The sequence below is a fragment of the Alexandromys fortis genome, unplaced genomic scaffold, assembly GCF_014885135.2.
Source record: "Alexandromys fortis isolate MF-2015 unplaced genomic scaffold, M_Fortis_MF-2015_v1.1 scaffold_31, whole genome shotgun sequence".
In the NCBI taxonomy this organism is placed as follows: Eukaryota; Metazoa; Chordata; class Mammalia; order Rodentia; family Cricetidae; genus Alexandromys; species Alexandromys fortis.
Genome location: NW_026067974.1, coordinates 12946307 through 12964020, shown reverse-complemented (window position 1 = coordinate 12964020; position 17714 = coordinate 12946307). Strand labels below are relative to the sequence as shown.

Sequence of the window (17714 nt, the reverse complement as noted above, 5' to 3'; positions counted from 1 at the left end):
TGTAAAGAGCCTTTGAAGTCAGGCTTATTGGCAGAACAGTAGAAAAGTCTAACATACTCAAAAGCACATCGCTAGTCACTGATAGGCCTCAAAGGCTGCGCTCAACCACAGCAATCCCTGGCTTCCAGCTCAGGCCTTGCCCCTGAATTTGGAGCTTAAAGATCCAAAGATACCTAGAGGCACTGCAGCAGGAAGGAGAAACCACACAGGCAGCATTGGAAACAGCTTTAATCCGGTGACTAGGTCCAGTGTTTCGGCACGACCCATTAACAGTGGGCAGACATCACACATCCGCCACTGAGGGAGCAGAACCCTAGAGGGGACTGCTCCCCCATTTAGCTATGTCCTGCTGGCCAAATTCCAGCATCTAGGCAGACTTCCGGGCTTCTCTCTGTGTCCTGCACAGCTAAGCTAGAATCCTCTTAGGCCTGCCATAGGGCGAACATGGAGGCCCCCACTCCTCCTCATCACTGGATTTGTTAGTCTGGGGGGGGGGGCAGTTTGGTGCCACAGAAAATTCGCTGTCAGTTCTTGGTCTGATGGGTCTTAGGGAGGCGCTTCTGTAGAAGAGTCCAGGCTTTTTCCACCTTTGGCCAGTCCAGAATGGTAGAAGAAAAGACGGGGTCAGGGGGATGACCACTGGACCTTCCCTCCCCACAACTTCCCTTTGCACCAACCTGTCGCTGCGTGACACGTGGGTCCCACAAGGTGCTCAGAACCACATGGCTCTGCTCCACCAGCTGCTGCCCGCTCATCTGGCTCTGCAGCCGGCTTTGAGCAGCTTCTTCACTCAGTCCATCCCTCTCTACAATGCGTCGTACAGCCTGGGCACAGAGGGCACACCGATCAGGAAGGACCTCAGCTCAGTCTACTGGATCACAGCAGGAGACTACCTGCAGTGAGCTCAGACGGGATAGAGTGGGGTCCAGATACCTCGGTCTCGGGGATGACAATGGTCCACACCTCGTGTACCATATTCTGCCAGCCGGCTTCCAGCAGCATGGCAGCATCAATCACACACACCGTCTTTCCTGTGGGGAAGCCCTAGTCACTGCCAGCAGCACCTTGACACTTGCTACCGCATGGGGCCGCGGAAGACTCCACGTAACTTCCCCTGGCTGCTACCGTCATCCCGCCCACTCACCCTTAGCCACAGCCAAATCCATCTCCTCTCGAGCCAGCTTCGCGATAACTGGCCACATAATATCTGTGAGGATCTTCAGCTGCTTCTGGGGAGGGGGACAGAGAGCGGGCAGAGGTTAGCGTCCCTGAGGAGGTGGGGGCTGAGAGCAGATGAGCAGAAACAGACTTCCTGTGCCAGACTCGGGAATCCGAGGGTTCCGCCGGTTGGCAGCAGCTGCGTGTTTACCTTGTTGCCGAACACCCGGCTGCCCAGGATCTTCCTATTGATGGTGCCATCTTTATGGAGAATATCTGGGTGACAGAAAGACAGCTAAGTACAGAGGCCAGCCCATCTTCTTCTTACCTTCATCCACCTCCACCCCTCCACAGCCAGTACCTGTTCCAAAGGCCTCCACCACAGGCTGGTAGGCAGGGCCCCCAGGAGCATAGGCCCGATGGCCCAGATGGTCACTGTCAATGATATAGGCACCCAGTTTCTTCAACCGCTGGGCTACTGAGCTTTTCCCAGAGCCGCTGATGCCTGTCAGCCCGAGCACATAGAGCCCTGACGGGATCTCTGGCCTCTGCTGCAGACAGGTAAGTGGGAACCTCAGTTACCAGGGAGTTCAGGCTCCCACTTCCCGTGGAGGGCCTGTTTCTACCCTCCAGCCTTTCCAACACTCACATTCGGTGAGGAGTTAGGGAAGGCAGACTTACGTTTGGAGCCTGAAGCAGGTTTCCCAGAATCCGCTGCCTGAAGCTGGAGGAGCTGACCTTATCCTCTTCGTTTTCACTGTGACTTTGGTCCTTCAGCAGCTGGATCTGGTATAAGGCAAGTTCCTCCTTGCCCTGAGGTGAGGGGGGGTAAGAGAAAAGACGAGACTCTGGAGGCCCCAGCTGCCCTCTTCCTCCACCTCCACAGGCAAGATCCTTCCGGCTTCCTCCACCCCGAACCCTCCCTTCCCGGCCCTGGGGCCACAGTACTTCCAACAGGCCTTCCCGCCCCATTCCCTCTGCCAGTCTCCTTCAGGGGTTACATTCTCAAGGCGGAAGCGGTTGACGGCCATCCCCCCACGGTAGGTCTCCTCGCTGACCACCAGGAACTCCAAGGTGGGGTCAGACCCAGCAGGCCCATAAGGGTCCAGCAGGGGGACGATATCAAAAGTCAGGGAGGGCTTGACGTCCACCAGGAACTCACTCAGATGGTCCACACGCTCTGCATAAGGCTGGAGCAGCTCAGGGAGTACCTTGCCTGGAGAAGGAGCCGAGAGCAACCGTGAGATCTTCCCATTGAGGCAGACAGATGCACGGGCACGCTTGGGGAAGAATGCCCCTAGGCACTGAGATTTCCCCAAGCGGTGGCAGCGGGAAAGGGTGAAACCGGGAGTTTGGGGGGAGGGGGACAAAGGGGAGGAAACAAAAAGCAGCACAGACACTGTAAGGGCTGGCATGTACCCAGAAAACGGGCCACCAAGAAATGACCGCGGAGTCGGAGCGGTACCAGTAGGTATCAGCTAGGTGGGGAACTCCAAGAGCTACCCACTCTTACCGCCCCCTCGCTGTCCGTGGCACCGCTAGGTCGCCTAAACTCATCTCCCAAACATTTATTTTCAGTGTTTCAGAGCTGATCACTAGGAGAACCATAAACGGCAAATTCCTTGGTTCCCATTTGGGGAGTTCTGACTTCAGTAAAGATGACCGAACCGCACACTAAGGATGCCACAATGTATTTATCAAAAGTCCCAGAGCACTAACAGTGCCAGGGGTTGTGGCATTTTGGAAGGGTGAGAGGTGGCCCTACCCTTCCTTGATCTTGGCACTGGGGGGAGCCAAGAAAATCTAACGGGTGTCTTCCATTGCCCTATGCCGGGGCCCCTCGTCCCTCTCACTCACTCTTCAACAGATCTTTGTCTGCTACTCCCACCACAAGCTGCTCCTGGGCCAGTACACATGCAACACTGAGCAACACTTTGTGGGCATTGTGCAAGCGGTCAAAAGTGCCACCCACGGCCCCACGGTGGTAGCCACGCACAGGCTGCTTTGGAGATCTGGCAACCGGGGAAGCTGGCCTTATGGTGGAGGGTAAGGGGACATCCAGGGACTCCACAGGCAGCTCTCCAGTTCCATAATCCGGGTACAGCAAGACAGAGGACAACTGCGAACAGCAGCTGTAACAACTCGTGGCATAGCGCTCTAGCTGTTGTTTAACAGGGTTGTACTGGCTCCCATCCAGGGTCTGGAAGTCCGTAAGTACTACTTCTGGAGGGTGGGCCAGATTCTGGACCGAGGGCAGAACAGGGAGGAAAGTGCTCTTGGTCTGGATGTTGGTCAGTAGAATTCTGACGTCCAGGTGCCTGAGCAGGTCGGCGCCGCTGTAGAGGTGCGTGATGAAATCCAGAACTTCAAAAGTGGCCTGCACAGGGCTGGCCTGGGGCTGGGCGGGGCCCCCCAGGTCCATGCCCGGTTGCAGGTGCACATAGAGGGTGTGATTGACCAGGCGGGCCGCCGAGGTCAGAATGGGCGGCAGGCGTGGGGCCAGGGTGGCCAGCGGCGTTGTCAGCACCAGGAGGCCAGAGCGGAATACGGCCATGCTGCCCAGGCCTGCAGACAGTCAGGGAGACGAAGCGAGAGTGACTAGCTGGGTTGAGGACGAGGGCTGCAGGGGAACTCGGATGCAGGAGGAGGGACCTGGAGCAGGGCTGGGGACCGTTCGCTGATAGAAACTGGAATCCTGGCAGGGGGAACCGGCCGGGAACCCCTGAGTCATGGGGTCTGGGGCTTCAGGAATCCTAGTCCCTCTGGTTAAACTGAACCGGCATCTGCGAAGACGGGGACTAGAGGAGACGCTGTGGCTCGGGCCGCTTCCCTACTCACTGAGTTCTTGGGATTCTGCTTCTACTTACACCGCCGCGGAGGCGTCCTAGGCTGCGGCCCGGAAGCACTACCCTCAGATCTCAGAGCGCGGAGCTACGGGAACTCGAAGCAGTCAAACGGTGCAACTCCGAGGTTGCGGCCGAATTCTCGAGAAGACCTCTGGGGAAAGGCGCGTCGGGGCGGGGCTGGGCGCAGAGGCTTCGGGGTTGCGCGGAACCCTGGCACCGGATTCTCTTGGAACTGGCAGGAAGCGGGCAGGGCGAGCTGCAAAGCCCGTTTTGCGGATTCCCGTTGACCTTTGCTTCCCTTAGCTTGCTAGGAGACCGTGACAAAGCCAGGACCCCTCCCAGCGTCCCTTCTCAATGAGAGAGACAGGGAGAGTGGGGTCGCCTTGCTGTGCTTGCTCCGGGCCAGCGTTCCCAGGGATGTTGCTGGACAGTTCTCTCACATCCCATTCCACATAGGGAATTTGAGTGTTTTGGAACACTTGGGGGCGGGTCTCGTGGCTTTCTAGGACTCTAGTTTGCAGGGAGAGGCAAGAAAGCGATCTCAGCTGTCAGGTCAGTAACGCTGCGGGGGCAGTCTCTGACCTGGGAAAAGGGAGACCTAGGGGTGAGGATACCCGGAGAAGTTAACGAGGGCTGGAAAATCATGAGAGCTAGAGAGTCGAGTTGGTAGACGAGAGTGTGGAGGGGAAGCCAGATATCGACAGAAAACATCTCAGGTAAATCATCCACGGAGATTCCTAAAAGAGAGCCAGGTGGTGGTGGCGCACGCCTTTAATTCCAGCACTCGGGAGGCAGAGGCAGGTGGATCTTTGTGAGTTCGAGGCCAGCCTGGTCTACAAGAGCTAGTTCCAGGACAGGCTCCAAAGCTACAGAGAAACGCTGTCTCGGGAAAAAAAAAAAAAAGATTCCTAAAAGAGCCGAGTGTTGATCTGCGATCCCAGCTTTGATCCCAGAAGGATCACTGCAAGTTCAAAATCAGCCTGAGTTACAAAGCAAGGCCTTGAACGTGGTAGGAGCTGGCAGGAGGAGATCAGAAGACCTGTAATGTGTGCAGTGGTCCAGAAATCTGGCCTTATAAAGTAACGAGTCTGTTAAGGAATCGAGCTTCTTGCAGGAGGAGTTCAAACTGGATTTCAGAGATGGGAGTCTAAGGAGCCGATGGTTGGGGTAGTGTCACTCTTAACATTGGGCACAGTTACATTTTTTATTTGCTTGTTTGTTTTGAGACAGCATCTCGCTTTGTCGCTGACAAAGCATTGCTTTCATTAGGTAAGTGTCTATTTGGTGCACTGTCCTAGGCATAAAGACAGAACAGAGAACAAAAGTCGCTGAAGTAGATTTGTGTGTGTCCTAGGATGGAATGGATAAACAATAAATCCAGAATACACCCAGTGTTGCTGAGACAATAAAAAGAACTAAAACAGAGGGAAGGAACTATCCTGGAGGGGAAGGAATACTTTTTTGGCAAGGTGGCTCAGGGAAATAGCAGAGATCTAAAGAAAATACAATCAGAGATCAGGGGAAAGTGGACCAGTTAAAAGATGTCAAGTTGGGGCTGGAGAGATGACTCAGGTTAAGAGCATTGCCTGCCCTTCCAAAGGTCCTGAGTTCAATTCCCAGCAACCACATGGTGGCTCACAACCATCTGTAATGAGGTCTGGTGCCCTCTTCTGGCCTGCAGGCAGACAGACAGAACATTGTATACATAATAAATAAATAAATAAATAAATAAATAAATAAATAAATAAATAAATATTTTTTTTAAAAAAAGATGGCAAGTTACCTGGCGGTGGTGGCGCACACCTTTAATCCCAGCACTCAGGAGGAGAGGCAGAGGCAGGCGGATCTTTGTGAGTTTGAGGCCAGCTAGTTCCAGGACAGGCTCTAAAGCTACAGAAAAACCAAAAAAGAAAAAAAAAGAAAGAAAAGAAGGGGCTGGAGAGATGACTCAGAGGTTAAGAGCATTGCCTGCCCTTCCAAAGGTCCTGAGTTCAATTCCCAGCAACCACATGGTGGCTCACAACCATCTGTAATGAGGTCTGGTGCCCTCTTCTGGCCTGCAGGCATACACGCAGAAAGAATATTGTATACATAATAAATAAATAAATAAATAAATAAATAAATAAATAAATAAATAAGAAAAAAGTTGTAGCTGGATGGTGATGCACTGGCCTTTAATCCCAGCACTCTGGAGGCAGAGGCAGGCAGATAGATCTCTGAGTTCGAAGCCAAACTGGTCTACAGAGTAATTTCCACGATAGTCAGGGCATCACAGAGAGACCCCGTCTCGGAGGGGGGGATGGACATGGGGACAAGTGTCAATGAAGGTATTAGGGGGCCAGGAGAGCAGAAGTGTGCACGGATGAAGAAGGTGGCATATGAGGTCACAAAGGATACAAGGACTGGGAAGATGAATCATGGATAAAGCCCAAAGGACTCAAGTTCAGATCTCCAGATGCATATAAAAGTGTTTCCTTGCAGAGGGAGGGGGAGGGAAATGGGAGGATGGGAGGAAGTGAAAATTTTTAATAAATAAATTTTAAAAAATAATAAAGTGTTTCCTTGATGTCCTCCTGTAATGCCAGCATTGGGGACTAAGAGATCTAGGGCTCTTAGGGGCAAACTTCTAGTCTAGACAAGCTGGAATCAGTGAGACCCTGCACCAGTAAACAGACTCCTGACTTCAACTGTGGACATACACACATATATCTGTATACACACCTGCCCACATACATGGGAACACACATAGAATACGCACAAGCCAAAAGATACAGGGACATCATAGAAAGTCTTGAGGACTTAGGGTAAAACATTAGATTTTACTCAGATTGAGGTGGCACAAAGTATCTTCTACCCTCAAACTCTGAGGGATCAAACTCTGCCTTTTGAAGCAAGCTCAGTCCTCTGAGCTAGACTCCCATCCCAGCCAAGGGGGTTTTAAGCAGATACCATTCCACCCCCCAACACCCTTTTTGATATTGTTGTTGTTGAGACAGGGTTTTAACTATGTAGCACTGGCTGGTCTGGAATTTACTATGTAGATCAGGCTGACCTCCCTCTGCCTCCCAGAATGCCTTGGCTTGTTCTTTTTGAGACAGGGCCCCTTGTATCCCAGGTTGGCCTTCAATTTACTACTTAGTGGATGGATGATTGTGAGTTTCGGACACTCTTGCCTTTACCTCTCAGATTCTGAGACTACAGGAGTGCTACTCACTAGGTTTTTAGTAGCTGTAGTATTTTATGTATATAAGTGTTTTGTCTGTGTATCACATGCATGGCTGGTGCCAACTGGGGCCAGAAGAGGGGATAGGATCCCCTAGAATTGGAGTTACAGACAGTTGTGAGCCTCCATATGGGTTCCAAGAACTGAACCCAGGCTATGCCCAGCACTGAACAGCAGCCAGTGCTCCTAACCTCTTCCCCCCCCCCCCCCCCCCCCCCCCCGCGCTACCTCTGTATCTCCCTCCCCTTGGGCTTTCTAGCAGCCCAGATTGGCTGAATCCTCCTGAGTCCACCTATAGAGTGCTGGCTTTAGCGCTGGCTCCTTCTGTATACTCGCTGCTCTCAGGATGCATTTAAAGAAATCACACTAGGAAGTCCAGCCTGGCGGCTCAGGCCTGTACACCCAACACTCGGGAGGATCAGAAATGTCAAAGTCATCCTCAGCTACACAGCTGGTTCAAGGCCAGCCTGGGCGACTTGAGACACCGATTCGACAACAATTGGGCTGATCCCAGTCATCGCTGACAGTTAAAACCTCCCCCAACTTGCTGGCTCATCGGTTAAAGGCATTTCCGGTTCAAGCCTGAAGACCTGGAGTCCATGGTGGGGGAGATAACAAAGTCCCCTGACCTCTGCACTGTGTGCCATGGTTGATTGTGTCCCCATCCACATCATGCACAATAATAATAAATTTATTGGAAGAAAAAAAACCCTTAACCTAGAACCTCGGACTATACATATTATTAGCCCTCAATCTTGACCCATGAGGAAGTTTGCACTATTTAAAATGATTCTGAGAAGGGCATGGTTGCACAGGCCTTTGATTCCAACCCTCAGGAGGCAGAGGCAAGCGGATCTCTATGAGTTAGAGGCCAGTCAGGGCTACATAGTGAGACCCCATCAAAGAGAAAACAAATTCTAAAATAAGAAAAGGAGACTCTGGTTTAGTTCTTTTGCTGGTAGCATGGTTTGTTCTGACCCGGCTTATCCAATGCGGGCCAGCACAATTCAGATGCCACCTGAGGGGTCGCTCACCCAGAGAGGCAAATGAGGGCGCTGGAGGCCGCGTCCAGGTCCCCCGGGACTCTGGCCCCTGTCTCGGAGCCTTCCTGCGCCTGGAGGTCAGCGAAGGCCTCGCGGTGCATGGCAGCGACGTAGCTGTTGCCGCTGGGATCCTCTGTGCGCAACCGGGTCAGGGGCAGGAAGCGGTGGGTGGAGAAGTAACGCAGGGCTGGCCGCGGGGCTCGCAGCGCGGTCAGAAAGAGCTGCGGCGGGAAGAGCAGCACCGGTCTGTGGGGGAACTACTAGGGGGTGCACCGCCACGCCCCACCCGGAGACTGTGCCCGGAGGAGGTCCCGTTTGCACTCACCTCTGTCACCTCCTCTGGGTCCTGTGCCTCGCTCAGAGCTTGCTCATAGCTACGCTGGTAATGCGTGAAGAGGTGGCGGGTCTGGGCATCTGCACGCTCCAGAGCCCCGCCGGGACCACCCTCTAGCTTCTCAAAGAAGGCTGTGTGCACTGGCCCGCACTCGATGAGGCTCACGCTGCAGGGGCAACAGCAGTGACTGGTTATTGGCTGTGACCACAAGCCTAACCTTAGCTCCACAAAGGGAGGGCACTGAGAGGGACTGTGCCCAGGTGACAGATGCTGTCATTACCAGAGCGCTCTGGGGTCTAGTCACCTACTCGCTCTGTTTACCCATCCCAACATGCCTTAAAGCCAGGGAGGCTTGTGAAGTGAGATACCGGTGCCAAGCTCCCAGCATAGCATCTAGCACACACTGTGAACTGTAAAAGGAGGGCCAGAGGCATTGCCCAAGAGTGTCTAAAAGTTTGGGGTTCCCAAACTTCAGAAGATTGTGGAAAGCTGGTGACTCACTGGATTCCAAAGAGCGGCAGCAGGATCGCTAGACTCTCGCACAAACCCTCGAGCGCAAACTTGCTGGCGCAGTAAACTTCGTGGAACGGCAGCCCTAGGAGGGAAGTCAAGGTTGCAGAGGCCCTGGCGCTCCTCGCCTTGCTCAGTACCCCTTACTTACTCACTCTGTCCCTTTTGCTCACCCATCAAGCCTCCTACACTCGCAGTCACTAACACACGCCCGGAGTGGCGCCTCTTCATGTCCGGCAGAAAGGCCTGAAGCATCCGAACTGTCCCAACCACATTCACGTCCAGCACAGCACCCACCGCGTCCAGCTCATGCGCCTCCAGCGGCCCGAATAGGCCCCGGCCGGCATTACACACTGGAGGGAGAGAGAACAGACACCGCTTGCTCAAGCACGGCTCTTTCCCACCCCCAGCTTGTCCTCCCATGTTCCCTGAACTCGGTACTTCCCGGTCTGGTTGAACACTGGATAGTAAAGCCTATTACATGTATTTCGGGTAGGCTCACCCAGCACTTCCACACGACCCTCGGTCACGCGAGCCTGGGCAGCGGCCACAGATTTTGCATCCCTGACATCTAATTCCAGCGTCTCCAGGGAGCCAGGAGGGCATCCTCGAGCCCGGGCTGCCTCCAACAGCGGTCCCTGAGTCTTCAGGTCCCTCAGTGTGGCATATACTAAAATTTGGGAGGGGATAAATGACTCAGCACCCTGCTTACCTGTGGGGGCTCTTCCCTGGCCTCCATGCCTGTCCCCTCCTATACCTTTGAAGCTCTGGGACTGGTCAGAAGCTAAACGAACAGCCAAGTGCAGGCCGATTCCAGAGGAGCAGCCGGTAATCAGCACTACTGTGCGGTCCATGGCCAAGGGCACTGATGCTGGGAACAGGAAGGGTCCTAGTGGCAGGCTGGGGCTGGGTTTCTGCTTGACTCTTTCCAGTGCCAGTGCCCCCGCCCCTTGTTGTGTCTGCCAGCGATCTCAAGGCTGAGCCAGGTCCCTGGCAGGCTCTCCCCACCCTGCTGTGGGACAAAGCAGAGGAAAGGTGGTTGTGTCACCAAGCTGGCTCAGTTGGTCAGGGTAAAGGAGAGGCTAAGTACCAACTGGGTGTTCAGGTGCAAATTGAGCAGTGCCAGCGAGAGCTGGCCACAGGGACAAAACTTCTACCCAAGGAACTTCTTTGAGACAAGGGTCTTGCCAGGTAGACCAGGCTGGCCTCAAACTTACATCCACCTGCCTTTTTTTTTTTTTTTTTTTTGAGACAGGCTATCTTGTACCCAAGGCCACCTTCAAATTCATAATATAGCTGCTGAGGTTGCCCTTGAACTTCTGACCCCTCCTGCCTCTACCTTTTCAGGGTTGTTATTCCAGGTGTGTACCACCATCCTCTCAAGAAGATTACCAGCTGTACAGCTGTACAGCTTCTAAGGGGACCAGTGTTAAAACGGGGACGCTCAAGTGAGGCCTGGGAAGAAATGCCCCCACACCAGGCTCCACATGGACACCCATGCCCTTCCAGACATACCAGGATGAAGGCGTATCCGACCAGTACGCTAAAATAACCAGACCAGCTCAAAACAACAGATATAATTTAATAATTGAAAATGGGGAAACTCACGCGACCTGAGTAAAAGTTCCGATGTCCAAACTGGTCAGGCGAACACGCACACAGAGAGCGAGCGCACGTGGATCTCCAGGTTTATCTACCTGGCTCCAGGCGGCCACACCCTAGCCAGATGTGAGCGGCTGAGCTTCCCCACCACCAGCAGTGAACGGAACCTCGGTTAATAGAGCCAGGCTGGTTCAGCGGTTTATTGTTAGCAGAAAACAGTACTTTAGCCCCCAGATGTAGGGTGACTGCCCAGAGTAGCTCATTTCCCTCCAAGCCATGGCTGACCCTGCTCCTTCTCCCAGGCTCAGGGATCACACATTGCCTTTTCCGTTTGAAGACCTGATCCAGCAGATCCCTGGATATATCTGTCACAAAGAGCCTGCCTGGGGGTGATATCTGAGGAAGATCTTCTTGGCTAGGTCCACGGTGTCCCCTTGGGGCTGACTGGGGTATCTCTTCCTATTGATAACGAAGGCCTGCTCCAGTGGGAAGACATTCTTCTCAAACTTGTGCTGTTGGAAGGGGACTCCTCTGGCTAGGCTCTGAGCCAGAGTTTCCACGAAGAGACCCCATCGTGGCTGGTAGTAGTCAGCCACCAGTCCCGCCAGCTGCTTATTGGCGTAGTCTAGAATGTTACCCTCAGGCCCCCACAGGGTTAGCTGGTAGCGGCTGTTTTGGTCATAAAACTGGGCCTCGGCTTCACTCACAGCCACTGCCCGGGCCTGATCCAACCAGCTGCCCAGCAGGAAGCGGCTGTCACTGGCCAGCAGCTCATCTAGGGCAGGCAGGAGCTTATAGGCCAGAAGGCCTCCAGCCCTGAGCAGGAGATCGAGCTCCCCCTTCAGGTAGGCGGTCCTGGCCTCCTCATAGCACAGACTGACCAGCTCTTGCACTGCTTGCCTGGTGACATCCAGCAGGTCATAACGGAAGGCTGGACTGGCGGTCAGGTTGGGAGCCGCTGCCAACAGCAGTCGCCAAGCCTCAAATACATCTGATCGGTTGTACCAGACGGTGGTATTCATCCGTAGGGATGGCCGCTTGACCAGCGGGCTCCGATTGTGCCCACTGCAGGTTTGCCCAGAGCAGTTGTAGACACTCCTGAGAAGGAGTCTCCAGGCTGCCCCCGCATCCGGTTGGGAGATCCCATATCGGCGACTGGCAAAGCTGCTCACCCAGGCCACCAAATCTGGCACAGGGTCCTTGCGCCAGCCCAGTTCGGCCATGAGGGCATAGACCACTTCATTCTGGCCGATGCCCTCAGGGACTATGCCAGTGCCAACCATGGTGGAGTTGGGGAAGAGGCGGGCTGCCCTGGGGCCTTGGTTCACAGCCTCCAGGGTTCCAAACAGGCCATGGTTGCCCCCAAAGTTGTGGAGCATGCACCAGATGAAGGGCTGGCCGTGGAAGGAGGCGGTGTGGAGGTAAACTGGCTGGCTCTCGGCAAACAGGTCCAGAACCAGGAGACGACCGCGGGGCACAGCCTCCAGCACAGCCTTGACCTGAGCAGGGCGCCAGAACTGGGGCTGATGCTGGAAAAGCCAACCTTGGAGCAGCCACACAGCATCAGGGTCCACTGCGGAGCGGGGGGGGGGGGGGGGGGGGGGGGGGGGGGGGGGGGGGGGAGGGACAAAGAGAGAGATGAGGAGGCTGATGTGGACCCTATTCTGCCCAGGAGGAAAGAAGGCAATTGTTACAGGGCATTCATCACCCATGTCTGATCCACCTGCTGTTCTGCCACCCCCGGACCCTCCCCCAACCCGCCTCCTCCAGTACAGTACTTAGCCAGCTTCTTGGACATCAGAGCTACCCAGAAAGTTTAAGACACGGATGCTTGGGCCCCAAATTCTGGACCTGCTCAATCAGGAAACCCAGCGGTTGGGCCTGAGAATCCTCATATCTGAAAGTATTTGGGTTGAGATAGTGTTGGAGTATGTTTCTCCAGGGTTCATAAGTAAAAGATTAAAGTTTCATGCCTAATCTTCACGGTGAGATAAAAAGGTGGAGACTCAGGTCTGCGAGAAGGCCCTGCTAGGGAAGGTTCTTAGTGTTAAACCTGATACCCAGAGTTCCATCCACAAGCCCACATTACAGAAGGAAAGAACAGACTCCCTCGAGCTGTCCTGTGACTTCCGCATGCCCCTTATTTTTTCCTTAGTTGAAAAGTCAAAGCCAGTGCCTTGGTGGTGCACACTTTTAATCCCAGCACTTGGGAGGCAGAGGCAAGTTGATCTCTGTGAGTTCAAGGCCAGCCTGGTCTGCACAAGGCCAGCCTGATCTACAAAGCAAGTTCCAGGACAGTCAGGGCTTTTATACAGAGAAACCCTGTCTTGAAACCATTCCCCTCCCCGCACAAAAAAAAGAAAAGAAAAAAGAAAAAAGAAAAAAAAAATGAGGCTTGGGCCTCTGGCTCCAGATCATGCCTGAAGAAGCATAAGCCAATGTGTGCCTTTCGGGATGACCCATTAGGATGACAGAGGGCTCTCCATCACTTGGGCCCCTCCTCTTCTGTAAGTGGTAGATAGAAGTCTTGGCCTTATATCGGTCGGACAGGATGGATGTAGAACCTCTGGCCTTTACAACTGATCCCAACAATGAGGTAGAGACAAATAAATTATTGGTGCTGTTGCTTGGTTTTGAGACAGGGTCTTTCCACCTCAGCCTGGTTGTCCTGGAACTCACCGTGTAGTTCTGGTTGGCCTCAACTCAGGGATCCACCTGCCTTTGCTTCCCGAATACTAAAATTAAAAGTGTTCGCCACCATGACCAGCTCCAAATAAAAGCTCTGCAATTGCTGTTGTTCGTGTATCTGGAGTGTATGTGTGCGCATATGTGGGGAAGTCTCAGAACAACTTTTTGGAGCTCTCTCCTTCCATCTTTGTGTGGGTTTCATGCATCAACTTCAGGTTGTTAGGTTTGAATGCCTTTACTCACCAGGGCATCTTGCTGCTGCTACCACCCCATTCTGAAGTAGCCCAGGCTGCCTTGAACTCCCCATCCTCCTGCCTCTGCCTCCCAAGCACTAGGGTTACAGGCCCCTGCCACCATGCCTGGCTTAAAATATTTTTATTTTTATTCACTTATTTGTTTGTTTGCTCATTCAAGACAGGCTTTCTCTGTGTAGCCCTGGCTGTCCTAGAACTTGCTCTGTAGACCAGGCTGGCCTGGAACTCAGAGATCTACCAGCTTCTGCCTTTCCAAGTGCTGGGATTGAAGGCATGCACCACCACTACCCAGTTTAAAAATCTCGTTCATAAACCGGGCAGTGGTGGCGCACGCCTTTAATCCCAGCACTTGGGAGGCAGAGGCAGGCGGATCTCTGTGAGTTCGAGACCAGCCTGGTCTACAAGAGCTAGTTCCAGGACAGGAACCAAAACCACAGAGAAACCCTGTCTCGAAAAACCAAAAAAAAAAAAAAAAAAAAAAACTCGTTCATAAATTGTTTTTTTTTTTTTTTCTTACAAAGCTAGGCACCCTGCTCTACTAGATGACGCAACAAACCCCGGGAGGGAAAGAATCACTTGCCAACCAATATCAGCCAGACCTCAGCACCCAGAGTGGGTAAGTAGCATGGCAGATGTGCACAAAAGCCTGTTGAGCTGCAAAGTGTGGTATCCCCAGGGTACAGGTCCTCCTCCCACCCACCCCCTCTCCCTGAGGTCCCAGGGGGCTTCCAATCCACCATACCTGCAATCATGGCCTCATAGACAGCTGCAGTGGCTGCGGTGAGGTAGGAAGGCTCCGGAGAGGGTGGCTGCATCTCGTTGAAGGTGTCAGCCCCGTAGATGTGATCTGTGCCAAACTCTTTGGTCAGCTCCCGCAGGAAGAGGCTCCCAATGAGGGGGAATACGGGGTCCCCTGGAGCCAGAAGGAAGGAGCACGAGTAGGAGCAATTGAAGTGTCCCCAGCTGCCTAACTGGGTGACGTTGACCTGTGGGAACACCCTGTGGGGGAAAAAGAGGCTCAGGGTTGGCAGAGGCTGACGCAGTGTTTGGCTTGGTCTTATATCCCTCATCAGCCTTACATCTGTGGCTTTCTGGAATATGTCTGAGTTTCTCACACCGCCATGTCTTTACACACACTACATCCCTTGCCTGGTACACTTCCTCCACCTCTAAGGCTTATCCGCCCGGTTCTTCCTCACTATCCCCAAGAGTAGCCTGTCTATACAGGCTCTGCTATCTTCCTCTGCCAATCATGTCTCCATAGGGACAGAGCCATGGGTGCCTTTGTCACTGCAACCCCAGGACCCAGCACGGGACTGGGTCTGACATCTGTAGACACCTGGGAAGATGTTCACTGATTGAGAAGAAGGAGGTTCCCACCGCTTGGTGAGCAAGAGGGAGGGGTAGCCCATACTCGGTGACTGTGAGGGGAGCCAGGTGCTCCCAGGCATGATGGGGTCACCAGGAGGTGCTGGCAAGGCTTTACGAAGGAGGAGACTCATCCAGACCTCAAAGGTCTGTCCAGCCACAGAAGAGAAGACAGGGTACAAAACACGGGCAGAGACCAACACAGCCCCTGGGTCACTGGCAAGACCAGCTGCTTACTGACATTCTGTGCTTGCATATACGTACCCAAGGTTTGCAGGAACTACCTTTTAGTAATTTTTCATTCCTTTTCTTTAAATAGCCTTTTATTAAATAATAATAATAATAATAACACACACTAAATGAAACTTAGGGACTGAAGTGATATCTCATTAGTTAAGAACACTGGCTGTGCCAGGCGGTGGTGGCAGATGCCTTTAATCCCAGTGCTGTGGGACAATGTTTTTACCCTGGAAAGATGTGTTTCTTGTACTAGTTTAATAAAATGCTGATTGGCTAGTAACCAGGCAGGAAGTAGAGGTGGTGCAACAAGAACAGGAGAATTCTGGGAAGAGGAAAGTCAGTCTGAAGTCATGATCCAGAGACTGAGGAAGCAAGATGTGACTGTCTTGCCGAAAAAGGTACCAAGCCATGTGGTTAACACAGACAAGTATTATGGGTTAATATAAGTTGTAAGAGTTAATAAGAAGCCTGAGCTACTAGGCCAATCAGTTTATAATAGTGAGTTTCTCTGTAGCTTTGGAGCCTGTCCTGGAACTCCCTTTGTAGACCAGGCTGGCCTCGAACTCACAGAGATCGGCCTGCCTCTGCCTCCTGGTCTACAGTGCCAGCCTGGTCTACAGAGTAAGTTCCAGGACAAGCTCCAAAGCTACACAGAGAAACCCTGTCTCAAAAGACAAAAAAAAAAAACAACAAAAAAAAAAAACACTGGCTGCTCTTCCAGAGGACCAGGTTTGATTCCCAGCACTTACATGGAAGTTCACAGCCATCTGTCACTCCAGCCTTAGGGGATCTGATGCCCTCTCCTGTTTTCCACCAGTAGCAGGCATGAATGTGGTACGCACACACACATACACACACAGGCAAAACACCTATACACATAAAATAAACTAAACCTTTTAAACTTGGTGAGCTTTCTAAGTTTGATGCTAATAATTTGGGAATACTTTAAGATTCACTGACGTATGCCGGGCGATGGTGGCGCACGCCTTTAATCCCAGCACTCGGGAGGCAGAGGCAGGCGGATCTCTGTGAGTTCGAGACCAGCCTTGTCTACAGAGCTAGTGCTAGGACAGGTTCCAAAGCCACAGAGAAATCCTGTCTTGAAAAACAAAACAAAACAAAACAAAAAAAAAGATTCTCTGACGTTTATGTGCATGAGTGTTTATCTGCATTTATGCAGGTGTATGCAGTGCCTGAAGTCATCGGATCCTCTGGAACAGGAGTGACAGACAGCTGTGAACTACCATGTGGGTGCTGGGAACTGAACCATGGTCCATGGCAAGAGTAGTGGGCCCTGACCCTGTGGGTAAAAATTTACATATAGAAAGACTGGGTTTCTCTATGTAGTTCAGGCTGGCCTGGAACTGGCGGTGTCCCCGCCTCAAACTCCCTAATACAAAGATCAGAAGAGTGTGTCCCATCCTACCCAGCAATGGACCCATTTTACAAGCAAGAAAACTGAGTCACGGAGACGTCAAATCATCTGTCCAGGCAATGGCCGATGGCAGAACCAGGAGTCAAGAGACGCTAATGTCCAGAGTTTCTGTGATTACATAATTCTTTTCAGGGCAAACCTTTTCCCTTTGAGTTGAATAAGGAGGGCCTCACCTGGTAATGGCCTTGGGGACGTGTCCTGCGAAGGCAGGCAGCACTGGGATCATGCCAAAGGAACGCATCCGGTCCAGGATCCGATGCTGAGAGGGACAGAGGTCAATGTGCCAGGACCTCTGCTGGGGGAGGCCCTTGCTTATTCAGGGAGGGAAGTTCCCTGTGGACCAGTTAAGAGCCTGAGGGCTAAGCACCGCCATCCCTGGGTCTGAGACCTTTTCCTTCTCCACTCCTTACCTGCAGGTAGACTTGCTTGAGATGCCAGGAGCGGGGCAGGGGGCCACCCCAGGTGTGCAGATTACCCATGCGTTCCCAGGCCAGGAAGGCCGGACCGGTGAAGTATTCATCGATCTCTGACTGGGTCAGGCCCAAGGCCAGGTATACCTGCAGAAGGAAGAGCCCCCACACCTGTAAACACATGACTCTCCGTTCATCGCGTCTCTAGGCTGGGTGCTGCTGCTATAATACAGAACTGGAGTCCAGCCTGCAGGGAGCTCCAGTCCAGAAGAAACAGACCTGCTGGGTAGGAGAATCTACAAAAAATAACACCTTTGTGGGACAGGTGAAGATACGGGATCTAAAGGGGCTTTGTGACCCATGGAGAGTCTCTCTGCCAGTTTTTTGTTGTTGTTGTTGTTGTTTTGTTTGTGAACTTTACTTAAGCTAGGGTTATCTGGGAAGAAGAAACCTCCACTGAGAAAATATCCCCAGCAGACTGGCCTGTAGGCAATCCTGTGCAGGATTTCCTTTTCTGTTTGTTTTTGAGACAAGGTTTCTCTGTGGTGTTGGAGCCTGTCCTGGAACTCACTGTGTGGACTAGGCTGGCCTTGAACTCACAGA

The 17714-nt window shown here is 52.8% G+C and overlaps 3 protein-coding genes and 1 long non-coding RNA gene across 5 annotated transcripts in view; 1 reads left to right on the top strand and 3 right to left on the bottom strand.

The window, feature by feature from the left end:
- Nucleotides 1–210: 210 nt before the first annotated feature.
- Coasy (Coenzyme A synthase) lies at nt 211–4182 on the bottom strand. 2 transcript variants are annotated; one of them, XM_050156448.1, is made up of 10 exons: nt 4026–4182; nt 3016–3723; nt 2160–2374; nt 1840–1971; nt 1520–1709; nt 1370–1434; nt 1145–1229; nt 934–1031; nt 678–824; nt 211–587 (listed from the first exon to the last, which is right to left on the bottom strand). In XM_050156448.1, exons 2-10 carry the CDS (start codon nt 3710–3712, stop codon nt 525–527), a joined length of 1692 nt encoding a protein of 563 aa, XP_050012405.1. In that variant the 5' UTR covers nt 3713–3723; nt 4026–4182; the 3' UTR covers nt 211–524. The 2 variants fall into 2 exon arrangements, with proteins under 2 accessions (XP_050012405.1, XP_050012407.1); XM_050156450.1 differs by having other exon boundaries at nt 1520–1706.
- A 3718-nt stretch (nt 4183–7900) lies between these two features.
- Nucleotides 7901–10857, bottom strand: Hsd17b1 (hydroxysteroid 17-beta dehydrogenase 1). Its single transcript, XM_050156931.1, has 7 exons — nt 10728–10857; nt 9872–10126; nt 9617–9784; nt 9288–9467; nt 9106–9199; nt 8596–8770; nt 7901–8491 (listed from the first exon to the last, which is right to left on the bottom strand). The coding sequence occupies exons 2-7, from the start codon at nt 9966–9968 to the stop codon at nt 8258–8260; spliced, it is 948 nt and encodes a 315-aa protein (XP_050012888.1). The 5' UTR covers nt 9969–10126; nt 10728–10857; the 3' UTR covers nt 7901–8257.
- Nucleotides 10677–17714, bottom strand: part of Naglu (N-acetyl-alpha-glucosaminidase) — a 10014-nt gene continuing 2976 nt past the window's right edge. The window contains exons 3-6 of the mRNA XM_050156930.1: nt 17112–17258; nt 16875–16960; nt 14401–14657; nt 10677–12289 (exon numbers count right to left, since the gene is read on the bottom strand). Coding sequence (XP_050012887.1) covers nt 11085–12289; nt 14401–14657; nt 16875–16960; nt 17112–17258 — 1695 coding nt within the window. The 3' untranslated portion in view covers nt 10677–11084. The remainder of the gene's footprint in view (nt 12290–14400; nt 14658–16874; nt 16961–17111; nt 17259–17714) is intronic.
- On the top strand, nt 12620–15794 carry LOC126510398 (uncharacterized). Its single transcript, XR_007594368.1, has 2 exons — nt 12620–14274; nt 14923–15794. It is a non-coding gene; the product is annotated as an uncharacterized lncRNA (long non-coding RNA).

What these genes read in the sequence shown, in the direction of transcription:
- Coasy (XM_050156448.1), bottom strand. Translation starts at nt 3,712, where the DNA reads ATGGCCGTATTCCGCTCTGGCCTCCTGGTGCTGACAACGCCGCTGGCC. An exon ending in ACCGCTTCCGCCTTGAGAAT is followed by an intron (nt 1,972 to 2,159) that starts GTAACCCCTGAA and finishes CCCTCACCTCAG; the next exon opens with GGCAAGGAGGAACTTGCCTT. An exon ending in GCCGGGTGTTCGGCAACAAG is followed by an intron (nt 1,230 to 1,369) that starts GTAAACACGCAG and finishes CCCCCTCCCCAG; the next exon opens with AAGCAGCTGAAGATCCTCAC.
- Hsd17b1 (XM_050156931.1), bottom strand. Translation starts at nt 9,968, where the DNA reads ATGGACCGCACAGTAGTGCTGATTACCGGCTGCTCCTCTGGAATCGGC. An exon ending in CCAGTCCCAGAGCTTCAAAG is followed by an intron (nt 9,785 to 9,871) that starts GTATAGGAGGGG and finishes CCCAAATTTTAG; the next exon opens with TATATGCCACACTGAGGGAC. An exon ending in ACCCAGAGGAGGTGACAGAG is followed by an intron (nt 8,492 to 8,595) that starts GTGAGTGCAAAC and finishes TTCCCGCCGCAG; the next exon opens with CTCTTTCTGACCGCGCTGCG.